At 30.8% G+C, this 23,932-nt stretch overlaps 2 protein-coding genes across 3 annotated transcripts in view; both read left to right on the top strand.

Annotated features, from left to right (window-relative positions):
- Positions 1-10,709, top strand: part of LOC106685567 (putative inorganic phosphate cotransporter) — a 21,861-nt gene extending 11,152 nt beyond the window's left edge. Inside the window, exons 2-9 of the mRNA XM_014428323.3 lie at positions 2,966-3,111; positions 6,630-6,860; positions 6,985-7,072; positions 7,311-7,528; positions 7,877-8,029; positions 8,487-8,619; positions 10,102-10,340; positions 10,413-10,709. Of these exons, the coding sequence (XP_014283809.1) occupies positions 2,966-3,111; positions 6,630-6,860; positions 6,985-7,072; positions 7,311-7,528; positions 7,877-8,029; positions 8,487-8,619; positions 10,102-10,340; positions 10,413-10,601 (1,397 nt within the window). The 3' untranslated portion in view covers positions 10,602-10,709. The remainder of the gene's footprint in view (positions 1-2,965; positions 3,112-6,629; positions 6,861-6,984; positions 7,073-7,310; positions 7,529-7,876; positions 8,030-8,486; positions 8,620-10,101; positions 10,341-10,412) is intronic.
- Positions 10,710-12,093: 1,384 nt separating this feature from the next.
- LOC106685571 (putative inorganic phosphate cotransporter) lies at positions 12,094-22,033 on the top strand. 2 transcript variants are annotated; one of them, XM_014428327.3, is made up of 9 exons: positions 12,094-12,611; positions 14,648-14,796; positions 16,866-17,096; positions 17,290-17,377; positions 18,265-18,482; positions 19,080-19,232; positions 20,650-20,782; positions 21,397-21,635; positions 21,712-22,033. In XM_014428327.3, exons 1-9 carry the CDS (start codon positions 12,593-12,595, stop codon positions 21,886-21,888), a joined length of 1,407 nt encoding a protein of 468 aa, XP_014283813.1. In that variant the 5' UTR covers positions 12,094-12,592; the 3' UTR covers positions 21,889-22,033. The 2 variants fall into 2 exon arrangements, with proteins under 2 accessions (XP_014283813.1, XP_066901237.1); XM_067045136.1 differs by lacking the exon at positions 16,866-17,096.
- Positions 22,034-23,932: the final 1,899 nt, after the last annotated feature.

Raw genomic sequence — 23,932 nt, 5'->3', positions numbered from 1 at the left:
TATATATATATACCAATGGTATTTACAAGATAGGCGTGGGGATTCAGGTGGCTGAACATTAACAAGTTTTGAAGACCCTTTTTTCTGGCTCATCAAGAAAGTTTTAGTTGTGTTATACGTTTTTATTCTTTTTATATTCCGTTAATTACAAAATATGATGATTATTTTTAATTCATATTTTTTTTTTTTAATTTTATTTGTATCTTAGTTTTTACTAAAATGTTATAAATCATATTTGAAATTCTCACTAAGTATTATTTTTTTTTTCACCTAATTATATTTTAGTTAGAATTTATTTTTTTTATTTTCTATATTATGATTTTTTAATTTTTCTTTTTAATATTTTTTTTTTATGTTAGTATTTCTTATTTTTAACTCACATATTGTTTGTCATTTCTCTTATGATGCCAATACTTCTATGTATCTCTTGGCCATAATAGAGTTAAATAAATTTTTAAAAAAATCAAGATTCTAACCAACTCTTCCTGTGATATGAACCATGAAAGACATTGGCCCACTCCGTCCTATCCTACGCAGCTCCTTTCCAAGTGGTCAGACCCATCCTCCTAGAATGTTCCTCTACATCGTCCAGGCACAGTAGGAACAATGAGCATGTTATATAACCTAGTTTGAGGTTGCAGTACATATCTTTATTTTTGGAAGACCTTTCTGAGAGACCGATATCATTTGTTTCCGTTTCCAATCTTTGCTTTTATCTCATACGGAGATACTTGAGGCGTCCTATACCCCCTTTGCTCAAGATATCCACTTGATGAGCCTTTCCTAGATGTGGTTCCTTATACTTTGTGCTGGTCCTCATCGTTATGAGCACTGCCTTGCTTGCTGCCTCTTCATATTCCACACATCAGCATACGCAAGGCATTGAGTCAAAATATAAATATACATAGGTGTGCGTGCGTGGGTGATTTGGTGTTTGAGTGCGTGTGTGTATAATAATCACAGTTATCTATAAAATAATGTTATCTTCTTATGGATACCTTGACAGGTGAAAAGAGACCCCTGCGGGCGGAGCTTTGGAGGACAGAATATCCTTATGGCTCATTCACACGTATTAAGTTTTTAAGCAGATAACTAAATTTTAAGTTACTTTAAAGCGACTAAACACGTGTTATCACAGAATATAGTAACAAGTCATCTTAAAATTTAGCTTGCTTGTAAACAAGTTGATTAGAATTTTGTCTATTTTTCGGTCAAGTTGGTGGGCGGGGTTTATCACATGGCACGTTTGGACAGACACAATTTAATTATGAGCATAAATGTGGTGAAGGATTTAGGGTTTAATCTTGTCAACCTATACTTATGACTAAAACATACATATATATTTACACATACAAATATGTATTTTTTTAATTAGAATAACGGAGTAGTGAAACGTATATTTTTTATCTTTATACTAGCTTCTTCTTTTAACTTCTTTCTCCCTCTCCCTCAACATAATGTTTATTTAAGGTATTAACGTAATCACAACACTAAATTGTAAATTTTTGTATACATATAACTTATATATTTGCACGAAAAGGTACTACAGAATGCGCAATACATACTCATAAATTGTCTATATATATATAAAACTTATAAATTGACACCAGAACGCTACTATACAAATTCTTATTTACTTCTTAGTGTAAATAAGGAGAAGTTATTATGGCCCTTTAGCAAAAATGTTTGATACCCCTGGGATATAATTAAAGAAATATTGAAATAATTAAAGCATTAAAAAAAATTAAAAAAAAAATTATGATACATTGTTTTAGTATATGTAGGTATTAAATCTAATTTTTGAAATAGTAAATGCTATAAACGTTTAACAAAAGACATAATTATATCACTTTGGTACCAAACGCAGTATTTAATTTTAAATTGTTAGTGAGATATGATAACAATTTTTCCAAAATTGCTTTATAGAGGTTTCAATCTGGTGACTTTACAAAGATTAATAAATGTTCCCACTAAATAATTTGGACTACTCAAATTACCATATTACTTTTTCTTTGGAGACTTTCGAATAATTCAATCATATATTTTTTCCTTAATATCATACAAATTCTTATTTAGTTCTTGGTGTAAATAAGGAGCATATCTTTAGTTTTATTAGAAGTTCAGTAATCTGTTGAAAATAATTTAATAAACATTATTGGATTTATTATGTTATTTTTAAAATGTTTCGAACATTACTAATGCAATCGTGAGTAATTTTTTCTGAGTTTTTGATGAATGCTTATGATCTTTGGGATATTAATATTATCTAATCCTTTGCATCTAAATTTTTAAAATAACTAGTAGTGAGAACCGTCCTAAGGACACTTTTAATCACTCTACCCATCTCCCTCTTTTGCCTCTCTTCACCCTCAACATAATGTATACATGTTTCATTAATTTATTAATTATGATTTTTAAAAAATTTAGGGTTTAAACAAATAATAAATTAGAGATCAAAATTCATTATTTTTTTATGCCCCTCTATTTTGGAAATCGTTATTAAAATCATAAAGTTTTATTCGTAATTCTTTTATTAATATAACTTATAAATGGTCACTCACTATATTTAATCATAAATTTTCTATAGATATAACTTAGAAAAGGACACGATAAAAGTACTACAGTAACCACTATGTTTAATCATAAATTTTCTATAGATAAATTGACACGATGCTAGTGTTAATAAGGATGTGCAGTACACATAATAATTATATACATTTTTTTTGTACACATAAGTTATAGATGTACAAGGGGTGTAGGCTATACAGTTCCTGTTGTAGGTTATATCTATAAAAAGTTGTAGTTAAGTATTTCGGATACTGCAGCATATTTTTTCCTTTTATACATTCTTCTCAATACTGTGTATAAAATTCGCTTATGTTTATACATTGCTTGAAAATATTGTAAATTAAATTTCACTAATTTTCTTCTTCACAAAATCAATATCAGTAAATATTTATTTCAGATGGAAAGGCACTCAGGCTCCTGGGAATCCGCCACCTCCAGGCCTTCATCTTATTCCTGTGCATGGCTGTCAATTACCTGATGAGGGTAAACATCAGCACAGCCATCGTGATGATGACGGCCGTCGGCACCTCTTCCGATCAGCCGGTAAGTTGGTCTGCGTCCATAGAAAATAGAAATATCACTCTTACAAATAGTTCTTATAAATATATTTAGTAGTTCAATGTTTTGACCAATTGGGGTACAAAGGAATTTCAGGGGACATTGCCGAACTCTAGGAGTGCAGGGATTTTATTCAAATGGTTTTAGGTGTTCGTGTTCTTACATCACAGTACAAGAGCCCAAGAGGAGAAAAAAGACAGTTTTTTCACGCAATTTTTGATTACTTAATTGAAAACTAGGTATAATTACTAGTCAAAGTTGATGAGTCTGCCAAGTATAGGTAAGGGGAATAAAAAATGGCGGCTGTTTCAAAATGATAAAAAAAATTAATTTTTCATTCAGAGCTCTATATCTCAAAAAGTAGGAACAACACAAGAAAACCTAAGAGAACGTAATTTAAAGAAGAATAAATTTTCTAAAATATGACCCCTAATAGAGCTATTTACGTTCAATAGTTCTCGAGATATAGCTTTTTAAAAAGCAACATTTCATAAACATATTGTATGGAACGTACTGAAAGATTAGTAGTTAGTTAATTTATTTTGAGAAATCTATATCTCAGGAACTATGTGACATACAGATGTCTATTAGCACTCAAATTAAATCTAGTTTAATGAGCTATAAAGTAGTTTATAACGTTTATTTTCGTAGTAGTATTTTTCATGAAATTTGCTAAAATAAATTGATTTATAGTTGATCGGACAAATTTTCATTTGCCAAATTTATACTCATATGTGAATATCATAAAAACTACTACCCTTACGAAGATAAGTGTCATAAACTACTTTATTAGTAAGTTAAATTTTCTTTATTTTGAGTGCAGGCAGACATATGTGCATCTTATGGGTCTAGAGATATACTTTTTCAAAAATCCAACGTTTTATACGAACAACTAGAAATTAACATTTTGTGGGTTTATTTTGTCAAATATCATAAAAACTACTACTCCTACAGAGATAAATATTTTATAGTAAATATAACTAGTTTTAATTTGAGTGCTGACAGACATCTGTACGTCCTATGGGTTCTGAAAGTTTTTCATAAATCAAACTTGTAGTCCGAACAACTATAAATCAATTTCTTTTAGGCAATATCATGAAAATTACTACTCCTATGAAGGTAAAGGTCATAAGCCACGTAGTAAATTAAACTATCTTTAATTTGATTGCTAATAGACATCTGTACTTCACATAGTTCCTGAGATATAGATTTCTCAAAATAAATTAATTAACTATTAATCTTTCAGTACATCTTTATGAAATGTTGCTTTTTAAAAAGCTATATCTCGAAAACTATTAAATGTAAACAGCTCTTTTAGGGCTAATATTTCAAACATTTACTCTTCTTTAAATAATGTTCTTTTAGATTTTCTAGTGTTGTTGATATTTTTTAAGATATAGAGCTCCGAATGAAAAATTAATGTTTTTTTAAGGTTTTGAAACAGCCGCCATTTTTTATCCTCCCTACCTATACTTGGCAGACTCATCAATTTTGACTAGTAATTATACATAGTTTTCATTAAAGTAATAAAAAATTGGGAGGATATATCTGCCTTTTTTTTTCTTCCCGGCGCTTGTACTATCATGAACGTTGAAGTAACCCAGTTTACCACTCACATTGTTCTACTTATTATGATTAAGCAAAAAAAAAAAACACAAATAAACAAAAAAATTGTTTATTTGTGCTGACGTTTCGACATAATTTTCAGGTCTTCATCAGAAAGTTATCGGCAGAGATTCCTGTTAAACTCGTCTTCTTCAAATCAAAAATTAATTCTTTTCCGCGTTCAAGAAATAAATTCAAACTTCTCAAAAATTTATCCAAGTCTAATCTGACTACTATTGGAAAGCTGAATTTCAGCTCTTCTAACCAATATTAATATTTTAATATTTTTTATATTATCGTATACCACCTTTGCTTTTCATGTATTTAATGATTGTTATGTACCATTTTTTCCCCTGTAGAATAAGAGCAAAAGATTGTTAATCGTATTAAATGAGCTTATGTGTATAAAAAATCCCAAAAACAATTTCGCTTGCAATAATGTATACAACTAAAAATTCTTTAGAATAAATCAAGTCAGATTCGTTTCAAACGTCTTTTGAAAAAGTAAAATACAAATAAAAAATTAATTCATTCCCGCGTTCACGATATAAATTCAAACTTCCCACAATGTTATCCAAGACCAATCTAACTACGACAATTGGAATGCTGAATTTCCGCTCTCCTAACTCATATCAATATCTTAATATTTTTTATATGATACCATACCGCCTTTGCTCTGATGAGTTTTTGTGTATAATAAGAACAAAATATGATTATTAAAAGAATTTAAGAGAGTAATTCTTTTTTTTTAAATATTTATTTATTGCTATTTACAACTGTACATTATAATACATTTAGTAAATCAGATCTAAGTTAAATTGGAGTGTTACAGGCGTGTAGAAAAACTACCCATTGGTATCACTCTAATGACATTTTACATTAGCAGGTCTCGTGGCCATCTTCTTTTCAGGCGCCTCGGAGGATTGTCAGGAATGGAAGAGGATGCAAGATTAGAAACTAGGGGGTTTGAGTGGTCAGAGAGTTTATAATGGAAGGAGTGATATCTGGTTCGGGCTAGATTGGTCACATAGGGAACATTAAGGTCTTTATGTATGATTTTATTTGTGACAAAGTAAGGAGCATTAAGGATTTTACGAAGGATTTTGGATTGTAAGGATTGAATACGAGAGAAATTCGAAGGTTTAGTGGAGCCCCAAAGCTCAACTCCATATGTCCAGATTGGCCTTATTACAGTCATTATCAGTCTTTTGTAATGTGTTGGAAGTTTAGACCGTTTGTCTAGTAAGTGTTATAATAGTCGAAATCGACGTGCAGTTTCCTGTCTTTTTAGTCTTGTGTGAGGATTCCAGGTTAATCATTTGTCCAAATGTAGTCCAAGGTAGCGGATCTGTTCGAGGGGGTAATAGTAACATCATTAAATGTTTACAGTTTAGTCAGTAGGAGAGTGTAAATATAAATTACAAAAACCAAAAGCCGCTTTCAAGTAAACCAACAAAATTTTGTTTAGAAAAAATGAAGTCAGATTTGGTTTTAGCTTCTTTCAAACCCTTAAATATGAATTTTCATATAAATAATAGATTAGAAATGTTTGGGCTTCATTTTGCATTTTACACATTAATATTGTATCTAGCTGTTAAAACCCTTCAGCTAACACTAAAACATGAGTTAAGGTAACAATAAAGCAGTTTTAACGATAATCCCTCATAAAATATGTACTACTGAAACCATCCGGCCCACCTATTCTCGCGGCGCACGAGTTGGGAACCACTGCTCCATGGTGAATACATCCGGGTCACACCATCGATATAATTTTTCAAATCTGGTACCTTTTTTGGCCTCTGCTGCCTGCCCGTCATACCTTAATCAATATCTTAGATATGGGTACAAAAATGAGGAAATATTGTTTTAATTAATTCATAATGTTCTTAACTTTGCAGGTGTTTGACTGGAGCATGGTCCAGCAGTCGACTATCATGAGCTCCTTCCACATCGGCTACCTCATCATGAACCTAGGCGCTTCTGTTCTTGTAACTAAGTTCCAGAACAAGAGCTTGCTCTTTATGTGTGTTGCTTCATCCTCCATTGTCACACTGGCCGCACCAATATTAGTCATATCTGGAGGATTTTACGTTCTCCTAGCCTTGAGAATTCTTCTAGGCCTTCTACAGGCAAGTAAACTGATTCCTCAATCTCTTTTTTTTCTCTATATTACTATTTATGTGCATCATTCATATTAAGAAAATATTCTGTTTTTCACTTGAAAATAGTAAATAAAGATGAAATATCTTTCAGGGACCCCTGATGGCAGTGGTGATGGGACAACTGTCAAGATGGATTCCTCCAAATGAGAGGAGCAGGTGTGGCAGTCTGGTTCTTGGCGGTATGAGTATGATATTAACTAAAAGAAATAAATATCTAGCCCTTAGTCAAATCCAGTCAATATGCCTTGAAGTGAAATAATAGGTATAACCCTAAGACGGTACTTCAGACTTCATAAATAAATAAATTTGCAACCAATATGCAAATGGTACTTTTGGGACTTCATTCCTATATTGACCCCATGTAACTTATTGATGGTAGTGATCCTTATTTTTTCTATAGTTAATGATAACCAACAGGTATTAATTTTGGAAACATGATCTCGTTTGGAATCTCTGGATGGATTGGGGACAGCTTTGGCTGGCCCAGCATCTTTTACTTCTCTGGCTGTACTGGTGTTATCTGGTCTATACTCTGGGCTATATTAGCAGCCGACAGCCCCAAATCCTGCTGGCTGATCAGTGAAGATGAAAAAGCATTCATCGAGGAAGAACTTATACTGACATCTGAAATTGCAGTAGGTATCTGTAGTTCACTACTTAGTCTTGTAATGTTTTTTCAAACTGTTTATTAAAGTCTAAAATTATGTACAAGACACATGAAGTAAATGAGTTGTACAAAAAGAATAGAACATCTATGTCGTATCTTTTGAAATGGCAGGATTGGAAGGTATATATATTATAAAATTTTATGTTAGAATTAAACTAATAGAGAAGAAATCTTTTCATTCTCCAGATTCCCGGTTTCAGAAACATCTGCTATAATTAAGGAAAATTCAAACACAGATTTACATTTCTCAAAGATCAAGGTAAATTTATATTGTACTTCTTTGTATCGGATTAAATTTTCCAATTTTATTTTTCAGAAAGACAAGAAAATACCTTGGAGGGGACTGTTTAGCAATACAGCTTGCTGGGCCCTTCTGTTGACAACAGTAGGACACAATTGGGGTAACTGGACACTCCTAAACGAAATGCCATCCTACTTCAATTCCATCTTACATCTTGACAGTACTGCTGTGAGTACTCGTGGATTTTTACTGAAATAGATATTAGGTTTTTCAATAACCAACTAAATACTGATAAAAAAATAGACAATATCCTCACTAAAAAAAACACATCTAGTAATATCACCATCACACTACCACTTATCACACATGTAATCACTACTCACACTCAACCGACAGGCTATTCACCCAGTCCCAAATAATATCAAAATATTTCATTATTATTGAAAGTATACAATTTATGTAATGTATGTCATTAAATAATGTTTTAAATTAGAACATTACAAATCTTCTCAGCTTCTATTGCTGGTAATATTCGTCAAACAAAAGTACTTTTTTTTTTTAATTCTGCCATACAATTAAAGTAATTTTCTTTTATTGAATTTGGAATCAGATCAATTATTTATTACTATTGATTAATTTGGATTTTTTGTATTAGATTACACAAATAGTTTTAATGATTGCGTAGAATGGATTGATAACAGCACTTCCTCATGGCTGCCTGTGGCTGTTTTCCTTCTTTTCCTCTTATATTTCTGACATGCTCATCAAGAAAAGGATTCTGTCAGTAGGGGCCTGCAGGAAAATCTGCAACACCATTGGTAATAGTAAAAAATATTGTATGAAATAATTTAGTCAGTACACCATTTAACCATGTCGTATAGGATTTATTATTAATTAGCTAAATTTGCCATAATTTTGCTGAGATAAAGTCGGCAAGCTTTAGTTGAATATGAAATTGTGATTTCAAGCGCTAATGTTATTTACCTGATTAATAAACTGGAAAGAATTAAGAAATAAAAACTATATGAAGCCTAATGGGCAACAAGCCATAATGCCATAGTTAATTTTATATATTGTAAATTTTTATATAGTGAGCTGTTAAGGAATACAGTCATATATAATGATACTAAAGAATTGTACATAATTTAAAACTACATGATTTTCTGATGAGTTATCTCTTGTTTCTGGGATTAATAATGGAGGAGTTATTATGGCCCTTAAGCAAAAATGTTTGAGACCCCTGGAATTAAAGAAATATTGAAATAATTAAAGCATTAAAAAAAAGTATGATACATTATTTTAGTATATATAGGTATTAAATCTAATTTTGTGAAATAATAAATGACATAAAGGTTTAACAAAAGATATAATTATAAAACTTTGGTACCAAACGCAGTATTTAATATATAATTGTTAGTGGGATATAACAATTTTTCCAAAATTGCTTTAAAGAGGTTTCAATCTGGTTACTTTTACGAAGATTAGTAAATGTTTCCATTAAATAATTAAGATTACAAAAATTACCATATTACTTTTTCTTTGGAGACTTTCGAATAATTTAATCATATATTTTTTCTTTACTATCATACAAATTCTTATTTACTTCTTGGTGTAAATAAGGGACATATCTTTAGTTTTATTAGAGGTTCAGTAATCTGTTGAAAATAATTTAATAAACATTATTAAATTTATTATATTATTTTTAAAATGTTTCAAACATTACTTATGTAATTGTGAGTAATTTTTTCTGAGTTTTTGATGAATGCTTATGATCTTGGGGATATTGATATTATTTAATCCCTTAATTATATTATTTCAATTTCTTGAGATAAGGTAATTATTTATTAAATAAATCAAAAATTTGTATCCATTTTTGTCTCAACACTTTTATTTTTCACCAGTCCAACATTTCAGCCATTCTAGCCATCCTCAAGGACATCTTCTTCCTCACATTAATTTAAAAGTTTCTTTTGCAGGCTATTCTGCCCAGGTCATTTTCTTTATTATAAGTTAAAAGCCTAGTTTTTAAAATTTAAAATCATTAATATTTAATTTTTCTTACATAAGATTATCCACAATTAATCCCTGTAATATTGATTACATAACCACACATACAGTTTATATTTTATAAATATATATTTATGGCGCATACGTATTTGATATTATGTTGAGACAGAAATGTTCTATTTTAACTATGTTTAAAGATTTTTTATGACTCTAACTTCTACACAGAGAACTAATATGTCGTTCTCATATATTATATCTATCGTTCTTTAATCAAAGAAATGCTTCTACTACAGGACAGTGGGGACCTGCAGCAGCCCTCTTGATTCTCAGCTACACAGTAGACCAAACGGCTGTCTTTATCATTTACACAATTGGTGTAACACTCCTTGGCTTTGTCTATATTGGGTATAATATCAACCACCTTGACATTGTCCCGTCTGATGCTGGCTTCTTCATGGGAATTACCAATGGTGCTTCAACAATTACTTCTTTTGGGGGAACTGAATTTGCTGGAATTATAGTCACTGATCCAGTGAGTATCCATATCTGAAACTTGATTCAATTATATAATGAAACATGTGTTTTCAATCTTACTACCTTGCAGGAAAACAAATTGCAATGGCGAATTGTATTTGGTGTTTCTGCGGGAATTTTCTTTTTGTCGAACTTGATCTTCCTCACATTTGGAAGTGGTGAAGTACAGGCTATTGAAGTTGATAAATCAAACAAGGAATCAAATTCAGGGACGCCTACTATCTCTGTTGGCACTGTTGTTGATGTTAAGGATCAGTAGCCTTCTTCATGGACTAATTTATATACTTTTATTTTTTTAAATTTTGTATATATATAATTTATTTATTATACCTTAATAAATAAATCAATGTTTTTAGGAGTTTTTTTTTTATCAATGAGATTTAATTATTTAAATCTAATCTTCACCTACAATTAACTTATACTTTTAAAATATTTATGGAAGTTGGTTCTATGCCAAAACTGTAACTCACATATAATAGTAATTATCTAAAGATTAGATGAACCCAAATATGCAAGGAGGCAACAATCAAAATTTTGTTTTTCTGAGCTATATCTACATATATTTTTTCATTTTGTAACAATAACCTAAAGTACTATTATTGTCTAATAGTGATATAGACAAATGCTGGTCCTTTGGTTTGTGTTGGGAAATGAAAATTCTTGAAAGATAAAAAAATATAGCTTATAAAACACAAGTAGGTTCAATCAGGATCTAATTGCTTTAAAAATGTATTTATGCAGATGAGTTCATGTAGAAGTACCTATGATTACACAAAATTATATTCTAGATGTTCTCATGGATTATTGTTAAATCCATTCCAGGTCACTGAAACTAAGCGCTTGTGTGCCAGTGTAAAAAATAAATCATAACTTAAAAACCTAATAAATCATAACTATCATTATCATTTACTTATTATCTTTCATCTTTGATTATTATTTGTTCTTCTACTGCTTAAACATCACACAGAGGCCCATCACTTCCAAATATTTAAGTAGAGTTCTCACAGAATGGACACATCAAAACCTCAGATAAGTATTTCACTCAAGTACCAACGGTAGAAAAAGGTATTTAATTTGATTTATGTCACACATACATAATGAAATTTTATAATTCATGTTTTAAAGGGATCTGAAAAAAAAGTACTTTTCATGATTCAAATTTCTTTCAAAGTTTAACTGAATTTGAAGCTTGGGAACAAAAAAATCCCGAAAGTCTGGTCTCTTACTGTGTACAAAAAGTGGTGTATTGCATTAGGGTGAACTGTGTCCTAAATATGCACTAGGCAATTTTCAACCTTCATTTGCTGTACAATAAGTTTTGTTATACGTTCTCTTTTCCCCTTATATATTATCTAATGTGGATTACATAATGACAAAAGATTTCACAATTACATTTATTCTTGCTTGATTTTTTTCTTTGGCGAACTGCAGGTCGTTTGTGTTTAAGTTTTCATAAAAATCAAAGCATTTTCTGGATGGGACAAAGTATAAATAGACTGAAAAAATTGAACAAATAATTAAGTAAATAAAAAAAACTCAAATTTATCATTAAACAAAAAGGTTAAATTAAGAACATTTTTTTTAAAAAAGAAGTTTGCTTTATATTTTACTTTATGATACCATATATTATTACATTCCTAATTGGAACATTGATATGACTTTTTAAAAAAAGTGAAAAATATATTTACGAGGCACATATGTTCTTACTTTTATACTTTTACCCCACTGGACTAAAACTAAAGGTAATTTGTATAGCAATGTAGAATAAAAGTAAAAAACACATTCTAAAATAATGGTGACCATAAAAATAATTGACAATACCTATTATGTGGTGAGAGTGGAACATTCAAGTTTTAAAGATGTGTATGCACTTCCCTTCAATGAAAATGTATCCCAAATCATTTGTAATCATTGTAATTTTTGTACCGAGCTACAATTTTACTGGACTAATTACAGAGCGCTCTGATTTGCATAATCAGGCAGGTGCCTACAATGCTCATTAAACTGGTTTTCTTATTAATGTTTTAACCTTTATGAAAAGCTCATAATAATCGCTATTAAGTTTCAGAAATAATTTTCTTTAGCTACTTTATAAACATGAGAAAGTTCACACGCCTCTCACGTGTCCCATATCATCAATACAAACAATCCAAAAGGAGGGGAAAACTGCTGCTGGTTATTATGGGATACAGAAAAAAGCACCTTTAATAAGCTGTGTCTATCTCCAAAGCAATCAGAGGTCAACGGATCATGAGGCACTTTATGAAAAGTAAGTCCTCTAAATTATATTATTTAATTTGAAATCTATTTATAGAAAGAAATGTTAGGAATTTTATTGTTACATTTATCTCTTATATTTATATAGATACACTTTTGACTCCACTATAAACTTTTGAATTACTGGACCGATTGGCGTGTTTTTTTTTTGGTTTTTTTCAAAACGTTCCTTTTCGGCATGAGTAGATTGAAAGATAATGAAATCCTTCAATTCTCGAGTATAAACAAAGTTATGAACAAAATTGAACGTGTTTGGTTTGTGGCTCAGAAAGTATTCGCTTTTTTCACATTTACTGTACACCCATTGATTTATCTCTTTCCGATTAATAAGGAAAAATCATTACTGATTCCATTAAACTATATTGTTTTCACGAAAAATTATAAAAACCTAATGTGGCTCGTGGTAAAGTTGGTCAGCAATTTTTTTTTTTAGAAAGAGCATTTTATATTCGTTTTTATTGTTATATCGAACTGTCAAATATCATTTTTCAAAGAAATTAAAAATTAGAAATTATTCGCTTCGATTAATTCGGAGGATTTTTCTTTTCTTTCGGTGACTATTGTTCATAAAATCCTCCATAACTCTTCTGCATTTTATCCAATTCCTACGTTAATATAACCGTCAATGTCTACTCTTTCATCTACATCAACCAAAAGTAGATTTAATGTCCTTATAAGGGCGATGTACAGGTTTCAAATAGAGAAAAAATTAACACGTTTTATTTTATATCTTCGGTTCAAAATAGTTCAATTAGACCCTTTTTATGCTCTTTGCTGCAGTTTATAGAGCCCTAAAGCCACTTACGCATTTTTTGTATTAGGATAGATCTTTTATTAATTTTATTTTATTGTCTACGACCTCTTACTAACATATTTCTTTTTCTAAAATATTTTACTTTCCAAATGTATATAATAATATTCTTTATTTATTCTGGGATTGATTCCTTTAGAATAATATACAGGCGCAGAATTAGGCTTTAGAGGCTTAGAGTGAAATCATAAAACATAATAAAATAATGAATTTGAAAAGGTTAAAATGAACAACAATAATTAACAGAATATATAAAATAAGAATAGAATAAATAAAGCATAAAACATAAGATGACAAACACTTCTGACAATAAACATTCAATTGTTATTCCTCCGGAATTAGGTGGACAGAAAGTGGTCGAAGATACGGGATTTGAAGGCTGGAAGGGTATTAGAACTACGAATGAAGAAGGGAATAGTATTCCATAGGGATGAGGAAAGATCTACCAAAGGCTGCGGATCGATGGGCAGTTACATATACCAAAATACCAACACTTGAACTATTTTATTTTTATTTCAAGTTCAAAAAATTATATCAACATGGATATATCTCCAGAACATCAATTTTAAAAGTAGGAGTATACAAAAGGTAAAAATAAACCAAAAAGATGAAATAATTAAATAAAGTATATACATAGGAAGTGGATAGCACAATGGTAAAGCACTGTGTTACTAATTCCAAGGACCTGGGTTCGAACCCGACTATGGCAGATAATTATTTTCTGTTTCACTGTACCCGCTAGGCAGCTCGGTGGTTTCGAGAGCCCTTCGGGGTCCACCTAGCCTCATGAAGTTGGTACCCCTAATTGGGTAAAAATCTGGCGGTCGAGCGTGATTCTGACCAAATCACCTCCTTGCGCAACCGTTGGTCTAGTAACAGTATCAACTGATGTGCGGTGCAAGGCGGTGATTTGGTCGCCTTGCAAAACCGTTGGTCTAATAGCGGTACTTCCTCTTAAAGTACTTGCACCCCTGACCTTTAATGGGTTTTAGTTGGTACACATTTGTTTTTTAATGTATTATAATCTTTATATACCATTGCAAATATTTTTCTGACGAAAATTTGGTTATTGAAAAACAATTTTATCATAGGTTTAAATACAGAATCGGCCATCTACAATTAACAGAGTAAAATCAAACTCATGTATATAATATAAGAAATAAAGTTCCATTAATATTGAAGGAATTGTTATAAATATTAGTAAAAATTCATTCCAGATGGTAAGACTACTAGACCCTTGGGAATCCGCCATCTTCAAGCTTTCATCTTGTTTTTGTGCTTGGCTGTCAATTACTTGATGAGGCTGAACTTCATCTCAGCAATTAAAATGATGACGACGGTCGTTAGCACCCCTTCCGATCAGGTGGTAAGTAGAGCAACTATCACAATCATCTGGATTCAATAAATATTTCATGGTGTTCACAGGTTATTATTTTCTGAATGAAAATATTACAAATATAGACAGAGGTGAGTTGGGAGAAACTCCCTAAATAAGGGTGTATTTTACTCCTTAAAACGGTTTTAAAATACTCACTTTTTTAATTCAGCCAATGATACCAACTGGCGAAAAAGTAATTGCAATTATTTTTACCCATGATTGTTAATTAAAGCTCTAACAGTTACCTCAATAATTATATTCACAGACAAAATATCCAACACATAACTGTATTTTTAATCCAAAATTTTCTATTCCTTTTCGATAAAAACAAAATTCAACACTTCCGTTATCAGAAAGGCTCTCCTCGGCTATTGCTTTTCTCAAAACGATAACCATTGACAAATCCGAAAACAATCATCCACCATGGACGTACTACGTACGTACAACGTACTAAAACAATTCTAGACCTGTCCAAATACTCGAAAAATAATACGTTACGTTGAGTATAAAGCCCAATTTTCTCGTCTAATTCAAAGCATGCCCGAATCCTTTATAATCTATATAGGATCAAAATCAGACCAATCAGCAGCATCATCCTTTGTAACTAATGCCTCAACGTTCAAAATTAAACTCCACAAACTATGCAACATATTCACTGCCGAACTCAATGCAATAGCACCACCACTTCTCTTCTGTTCTGTGAACTGGCCGATCACGCTGCAAGAGAAGCACTCGCGCTTCGGGACAGGGTAAAGCAATTTTAACTCCATCAGAAATGAGCAATTCCATTGAAAAGGAAATCAAAGATAAATGGCAATGTTTGTGGAATGAAAGTCCAAGGAGTAAACTAAAAATTATTAAAAAGGACATCAGGTCCTGGAGTAACTCCAGTCGCAAATGCTGTAGAGAGGAAGTTGTACTGACCAGGCTGAGAATTGGTCACACGAGGCTCACCCACTCCTATCTTATTTCAAAACAAAGGCCTCCGAACTGCCAGTATTGAAACAATTTGATAATTAGCCATATTTTCCAATAATGCTCATATTTCACATCACCTCAATAGCTTAGGATTAAACCCAGATATTTCAAAAACTCGATAATAAAACAATAGAATTAATATTTCAGTTTATAAAATCAAAAGGTTTACTGAGAAAAATATAACATTGAACGGAACAAAAATAATAATAACAATAAAAAAAAAATCATCAAATTAAAAATAAATAAATAAAATTAAACAAAAATAAGCAAAATTAAATAAGATATAAATGGCGTTGATGACCAATGATGTTTTGCCACACTAAACCAAAACAAACTAACAAGTTACCTGAATAAGTGATGTTTTGGCGATTTCTTGACGATTACGGTCAAAAACTGAACGCTTTCATTCTGATAGATGCAACACGCACTGCACCCCCCATGTTGTGTCTAAATTTCTGTGAAGAATTTGCACGCTGATGTCTCTAGTGCAATAGTTCCCTAACCGGTAGACCGCGACCAGCGACCAATAGATGGGCCGAGAGAACAATCTACAAATGTTTCCCGAGAGGGACCCCCCTTTGTCTCAAGTCTGTCGCAGACTTCTTTAAGTTCGGAACCACTCCTCTATTGGCTTCAATTTGTTTCTCAGTAGCACAAATTGTTCGTGCTATAGTTCTTTACAACTCAGTTTCAAGATCCTATCACTGTGCTAAGTTCTTTTAACAGTTACATTCCTAACTTTTATAGTTAACCAATTTTGTGAAGAGATATTATTAAATACTGACACAATGGCAGTGGCAGTTTTAGAACTTATGAATTTATGTTTTCTAGTTTGCTGCTGGAAAGAAAATTTGAAATCAGACAGAGAAAAGACGCTGAAGATAGAAGCCATTGAATGTGTAAGAAGATTAGCCTTAATTTCAAAGACAAGGACTAATCTTCCCCTAAAATGTAACTAAGAGTAGAACAAAGATTTCAAGAGACAATTGAACCATCATAATTATATTTTTGTGCTTCATGTTTCCACTTTTCAGGAACCGACATCGCCCAATGGTTAGTATATGGAATGAACTTTGCAGGTGTTCAGCTGGAGAATGTTCCAGCAGTCCTCAATCATTGGCTGTTTCAACGTCGGCTATTTCATCATGAACCTGGGGGGTTCTGTTCTTGTAACTAGGTTTCATAACAAGAGTTTACTCTTCATCTGTGTTTTTGGATCTTCCATAATCACAATGGTCACTCCAGTATTGTTCATATCAGGAGGATTTAATATTCTACTTTCCATTAGGTTTCTACTGGGCCTTCTACAGGCAAGTAATCTGAATACTTAGTATCTTTTTTCCTAATTTTTTATATATTATATCTTTGTTACATTTTAATTTATCAAATAACCTTTGTTACATTTTATTTTATTAAATAACTTTTGTTACATTTTAATTTATCAAATAACCTTGTTTATGAGGAAAATATTCTGTTTTATCTCTTGAAACTAATATTTTTCAGGGACCTCTGTTGGCAGTAATCATGGGACAGCTATCGAGGTGGATTCCTCCCAGTGAGAGGAGCATGTTAGGCAGTTTCGTTTTTAGCGGTATGAGACTTCCATATTAACAATAAGAACTAATAACATTTTTTCTTTTATGCTCAATGAAATTAGTGGTACAAGGCTTTTTTTGAAAAATTCAAGAAGAAGTAACCAATTCATTGCACTTCATTTGCTGGAATATTTGTATAACCGACTAAAAACTTTAATTTGAATTTAAATGACAAGAATTGAAATTAAGTTTTCAAGATTTTAAAATTATTTATGCTTTTATCAATGTTATAACTCCCTTTCATTTTATTCGTTAATCGATCAGAATTTTAATATACTTTCAAACGTTGAGAAATTTATCAGAGAAAAAAAAGGAGAGAAATTTAAATTTTTTTTAAATATTATCATATTAAAAAATAAAAAATTGATAATAAAAGAACTTACTGGGGTGCCCAGAAAGGGTGAGTCCATGGTGTTTGTTGTCATCAAAATTTTGGGGCTGGTGAGAGAGCACAATCTTATGGGGTTGTGAAATTTTGGAATAAACCATTTTTTGTGTTATTTGGGGAAACTTGAATTTCAGAAAATAAGGAAAAAATTCTAATATTTGTTCTATATGAATAAAGAATACAATGCATGGATCTATTTTAATTGTATAATTAAGGAAAGGAAAACAATGTCTTGGGAGGAGGAGGAAGTGTGAACTCATAATTATCCCCTAGGAAGTGTGAACTCCCCTGTGAACTCATTATAATGTTGGGCCTCATCCACCACCTGCAATGTAATGCAGTTCCTACTTATAATAACTGTAAGAAATCCTTTGCTTCTCAAATGAAGTTAAATTTTGGATTCACAAAATCCTACTTTTGTGACTTAAATTCCTATATTCTATATGACTGGTAAAACCTCGCTTAATTTTTTCTATAGTTGGTGAAAATCAACAGGTATCAAGTTTGGAGACATGATCTCATCTGGAATTACTGAATGGATCGGAGACAACTTTGGCTGGCCGAGCATCTTTTACTTCTCTGGCTGTGCAGGTGTTGGTTTGACAATATTATGGGCTTTCTTAGCTGCTGATGACCCAAAATCCTGCTGGTTCATCAGTGAAGAAGAAAGGACATATATCGAGGAAGAACTCATATTTACGTCTGAAATAACTGTTGGTACTTCCAGTTCACTTCTGAGTCTAGTAGCCTTATTTTTTTTTTTTTTTTTGATATTGTACAAAATAATATATCCTTTAAGAGCTGTATAAATATTAAATGAATTTGAAGTAAGAAAGTGACTTACAGGTATTACAGAAAAATCATAGGTAGTAAAACAATAAAAAAGTTTTTCCCTATTAAATTTATTCAGTTTACTTCTGGTTTCATTATATTCGTCTTTCATCAAGTTATTCAGGAGGTATATAATTATCTAATATTAATTTTATTTTGCTTGTCAAAGAGAATTTATAGATTATAGCTTTTGATTAGAAGGGTATATCTTCTGATGTAAGGTTATGTCTCTTGATGTAAGATAATATCTTTTCAAACCTTTTTGTCCTGGAACTAGCCCAATGAAGGCCTATTAGACCGAAATTGGCCACAGCACAATATAAATTTTTGCATAAAAATATTTTCTTATTCTCCTGATTCCAGGTTTCTGTATCACCTGCTCTAGTCAAAGATAATTAACAAAACAGGTTTTCATTTATCATGGCCCAGAGAGAATTTCGACTGATATTAATTCAGTTGTTTTCAATTTTTTTTTTCAGAAACACAATAATATACCTTGGAGGGGGCTGCTTCGCAATAAAGCCTGCTGGACCCTCCTGTTGACAGCAATGGGCCACCAGTGGGGTAACTGGATACTGCTCAACGAAGTGCCATTCTACTTTGATTCCATTTTACATCTTGACAGTACTACTGTGGGTGCTCTTAGATTTTTACTAAAAAAGCTTCTCTAATACAATTAGGTTCATATATATGATACTGTTACTACAACAGTTGATACTGTTACTAGACCAACGGTTGTGGAAGGAGGTGATTTGGTCAGAATCACGCTCGACCGCCAGATTGTTACCCAATGTAAGAGGCTGGGTGGACTCCAGGAGGGCTCCAGAACCCACAGGAGTTGACTCACAGCTAGAGTGTAACAGAAAACAATTTTCTGCCCAGCTGGATTCGAACTCGTATCCTTGAAGTTAGTAGCCATGTGCCTTACCCCAGGGCTACTTGAACTCCATAATAATATATTAGCTATTAATAATATATTAGCTAATCCAGTAGATATATTGGATATGTTTAAGAAACACTTTGAAAGTATTCTGAATACGAGGAATAATTCTCAATCTCTGTGACTGAATACCTGAGTGCTGAACCATGGATAGAAGAACCGAGTCAGAAGGAAATCGAAATGGCCATCACAAAATTAAACCTTTTAAATCAGTGGGGGCTGACAATATTCTTTGTGAACTAATCAAGGCCTGTGGTGAAATTGAAGTTTCTAAAATACACCTTTTGGTTAAAAAGATTGAGGAGATGCCTTTGGAATGGAAGGAATCTCTACTTATTCCTCTTCACAAAAAGGGGCCGACGACGCATTGTAATAACTATCAAGGAATCTCGCTCCTTTCTGTATGTTATGAAATATCTACGCTAATCTTAACTAGTCGACACGGAATATGCTGAAGAAATTATCGGAGACTACCAATGTGGTTTTTGATGAAATCGTTCAACTATTGATAAAATTTTTTCAATATGGCAAATCTTGCAGAAAAAATTGGAATACAACGGGGTAGTTCATCAGCTTTATATAGATTTCCAAAAGGCTTACTGTCCGATTCTGTCTGAATCAACTGCTTGTAAAACAATTGGTCTAGTAACAGCACTTCTTTATAAAAGTACTATACCCCTGATCCTTATTGGGTTGTAGCAGTACATATTTTATTTATTTATATATTAAGTACTACTGTGTTCCTAAACATTTACAAGTATTAGAGGTCGGATGTGCCTATTACCATATTAGATAACTCTAATCATTGTGTTGATTTAAAGTTATTATTAGGAATGTTATTTTTATCATCTTTATGTAAAAACATTAAACAAAATAGCCTACAAATATGAATGTTGCGTTTCTCCAAAATTTAATATTATTTGCCAAATAATGAACATTTTCTGAAAAAATAATTAATACACCAGTACCCTGAAATTTTGTTCCCAATAATTCAATTTAAAATTTATTTTTTGTGTAATCAGTTCAATTATACATTAATATATTTTTTCTAGGTTTTATATATTTATATTCTATACAAAATTTAAAAAATAGTTTTAATGTTGCCGTAGAATGTACTGATAGCAGCCTTCTCACAAAGCATCCTCTGGCTTTTTTCCTTGTTTTCATCCTTTGCTTCTGATATGCTCATTAAAAAAGAGATTCTGTCAGTAGGAACCTGTAGAAAACTCTGCAATACCATTGGTAAGAATAATAAATAAAATCTGCAGGAATTTCATTAGTACAAATCACATCCTCAATACTATACTAACTCAAAAATCTAATCTTTGAGAAAATGGATTGCAAAGATTTTTATTTTATATTTAATTAAATATAACTGAATAATAATTATTGTGAAAATCATAATTATTATAAATATAAATTAATTAATATAATTAATTATTAGAGAATTAAAGTCTAAAACTTTATATTAATCATTTTATTGTTCGTTTATTTTTTAGGAGAATCGTTTAGTGTACTGTAGTAAATTACATTCTCAATTCTCAGGGGGTCTTAATTTTATCACAATATATTTTATAGCTTCTAAGTAATTATAATTAGTTGATTAATAAAAAGACTTGTGCATGACTATTTGGCCTAATTTAAATCCACATGTTTTTTTACATTATTTCCAAAGTTTTTTTGATAAATATTGGTTTCATATCCATAAATTATATTTATAATAGATATATTCCTATATATAGATATATTTTGAGGTCTTGTTGTGACAGAAATATGCTGCTCTATTATTTTGGTGTTAAATAATACATTAAATTTTATATTTTTCTATAACAAAAGATCAATTGCTTCAAATATAGGGCAGTGGGGACCTGCGGTAGCCCTCTTGACTCTCAGCTACACAAGAAACCAGACAATTGTTTATATTATTTACACAATTGGTGTTTCACTGCTTGGCTTTGTCAACATTGGTTTTAATATCAATTATCTTGACATCGTTCCATCTATTGCTGGTTTCTTCATGGGTATCACCAATGGTTGTTCGACTATTTCTTATATTGCTGGAGCTGAGTTTGCCAGGATAATAGTTAATGATCTAGTGAGTATTGCTTTATAAAACCTGATTAAATTGTGAACTGAGCCATGTGTTTTCAATGTTACTTACTGCCTTGTAGAATAACAAATACCAATGGCGAATTGTATTTGCTGTTTCTGCGGGAGTTTTCTTCTTTTCAAACTTGATTTTCATCACATTTGGAAGTGGTGAAGTACAGTCTATTGAAGATGATGAATTGAAAAATGAATCTAATTCAAGGATGCCTACTTTCAGTCGGTACAGTCATCAATGTTAAGGATCTATAGCCTTCTTTATGCACTAAAGTCCTTCATTTTTTATTTTATTTTTTTTTAGTTTATATATATTTGTAATTTATTTGTTATACCCTAATTAATAAATCTTTTTTTTAATGTAATTTTTTTGTTTTGTTTTTTCAATGGTTTCAAATTATTTAAATATAGTTTTGAACTATAATTCATCACCTACTTTTCATGATATTTGTAAATTGTTATTCTTTAACAAATTTGTTAAAGAATATACTAAAATTAAATTAACAGGTCTATGTCATAATGTGATGATTTCCAAATATCTAAAGAATTATCAGGTTGTTACTGGTTCAGTTATGAGTTTAGTCACAGAATTCTGAACTGGATATAACAATAATCCATTAGGAAATATAGAATAAATGTTCATGTAAATACATATATTTTTACAGGAATACAACTGTTTCACTTCAATGTTCAAAATAAATATCAAACAAAAATAATTAAATGCATGGATTAAATCATACAATTTTCATGAATAACTAAAGAAGTTATGACTGGACCAAAAATATATATAAAGGAAGAAGTCATATTTGGCTACTTCTTGACAAATAAAAATTAACAACATTCAAAGAAAATAGAGATATGTATATATTTTATATCAAAGATCACTCTTTAAACTTCTTAATTACCTTATTTAGAAAAACGTTTTGAACTTTTGTGCATTATCTCACCCACTATTTACTATAGATTACACATTGAAACAAGCCATCAACTAAACTTACTTAATCCATAATATAACAGGTGTGTCCATAACTATTATTTGTCTATGTTTTATATCATATTATACATTCAATATAATATGTTTATTACTATTCTGGTTTATTTATATGGAAATGGATTATACAGTCTACAATAAAAAAAAGTTCAGAACACTAATTATTAGAGAAATAAATATCGCTTTGGGTCTATGACACCCACCTATCCTGGTGAGTTAAATTACTTAATAAAATGGTTAATATATATCTTAGTTTATCAATAATATGCCTTTCTGAATTACAATTTAACATTTGAGAAAAGCCCTTTATTTATTAGTAGTTTTACAAATTTATCTTAATATGTTCTTGGTCACTCATTATCTGGATTCAATCATTACTTTAAAATATTGTTAAATAATTTTTATTAAGGTATCTTGTAATTTGATATATCATGCTTGTATTTTAAATTTACAAAGTTAACAGAATGTATTTTTAATTACATTATCATAAAAAAGTATCTACTTTTTCTTGCATTCTATCTCACATCCTCTTCATATTGGTCTGTACGACTATATCTTTTATTTTTCTGAAAACAATTTAACTTAATTATTCTCACTCGAATAACTAACACTTTTAGAGTGTTAATTATTCTGGTTATTAAAATCAAATATTTAAGTAAATCTTATAAATAAATTTTTGGTTAGCCCAGAAAATTTTGGTTTTTGTTTCTTACATGTCTTTACCTTTTAACACCCCAATCAGGAAACCCCTAAAACATGTAGATTCGTTTAAAACTGCTCGTTGAAAATTTGACCTGACTACAATACTCTCCTTATCTAGCTGAAAAAAAAAGTAAAAACATGAGTACTATATTATTACTGATACTGATGGTTATAACTTTTTTTTTTCCTTTTTCTCAAAGATTTGCATTGTATAAAGATAAATACCTTTGAATAGAAGACTTTAAGCAAGTTTCATCTAAATTGTTGAAGCTGTTTTGGCACTACAGTTTACAGCAGGGGTGACCAAACGAAATGAGCTTGTGGGCCACCTGTGAAATGCATCATAACTCCACAGGCAGCACATAAAATTATATGTCCCTATGTTAGATTTAGACATACTATAGACATTTATTTTTGGAGAGAAAAATTGAAACATAATGAGGTATTATTATTTGCATAATAAGTTCTTTATCTAAACTTGTAAATAGAAAATATCTGTCATATATTCGCAATAATTATTTTAAAGTAAATTTTTTTCTTATAATTTGGACTGTTAATTTTTTAGTATATGGATGCACAAATAATGTATTTTTTAA

The sequence above is a fragment of the Halyomorpha halys genome, unplaced genomic scaffold (genome assembly GCF_000696795.3).
Source record: "Halyomorpha halys isolate HHAL.00 unplaced genomic scaffold, Hhal_1.1 Scaffold710.1, whole genome shotgun sequence".
NCBI lineage: Eukaryota > Metazoa > Arthropoda > Insecta > Hemiptera > Pentatomidae > Halyomorpha > Halyomorpha halys.
The sequence above is the reverse complement of the archived record's forward strand: the minus strand, read 5'-3'. Positions and strand labels throughout refer to the sequence as shown.

Excerpts from the sequence above, each read along its gene's own strand:
- LOC106685571 (XM_014428327.3), top strand. Across the intron at positions 14,797-16,865 it reads GCACCCCTTCCGATCAGGTG|GTGTTCAGCTGGAGAATGTT; the intron begins GTAAGTAGAGCA and ends TGAACTTTGCAG. Across the intron at positions 18,483-19,079 it reads TATTTACGTCTGAAATAACT|AAACACAATAATATACCTTG; the intron begins GTTGGTACTTCC and ends TTTTTTTTTCAG.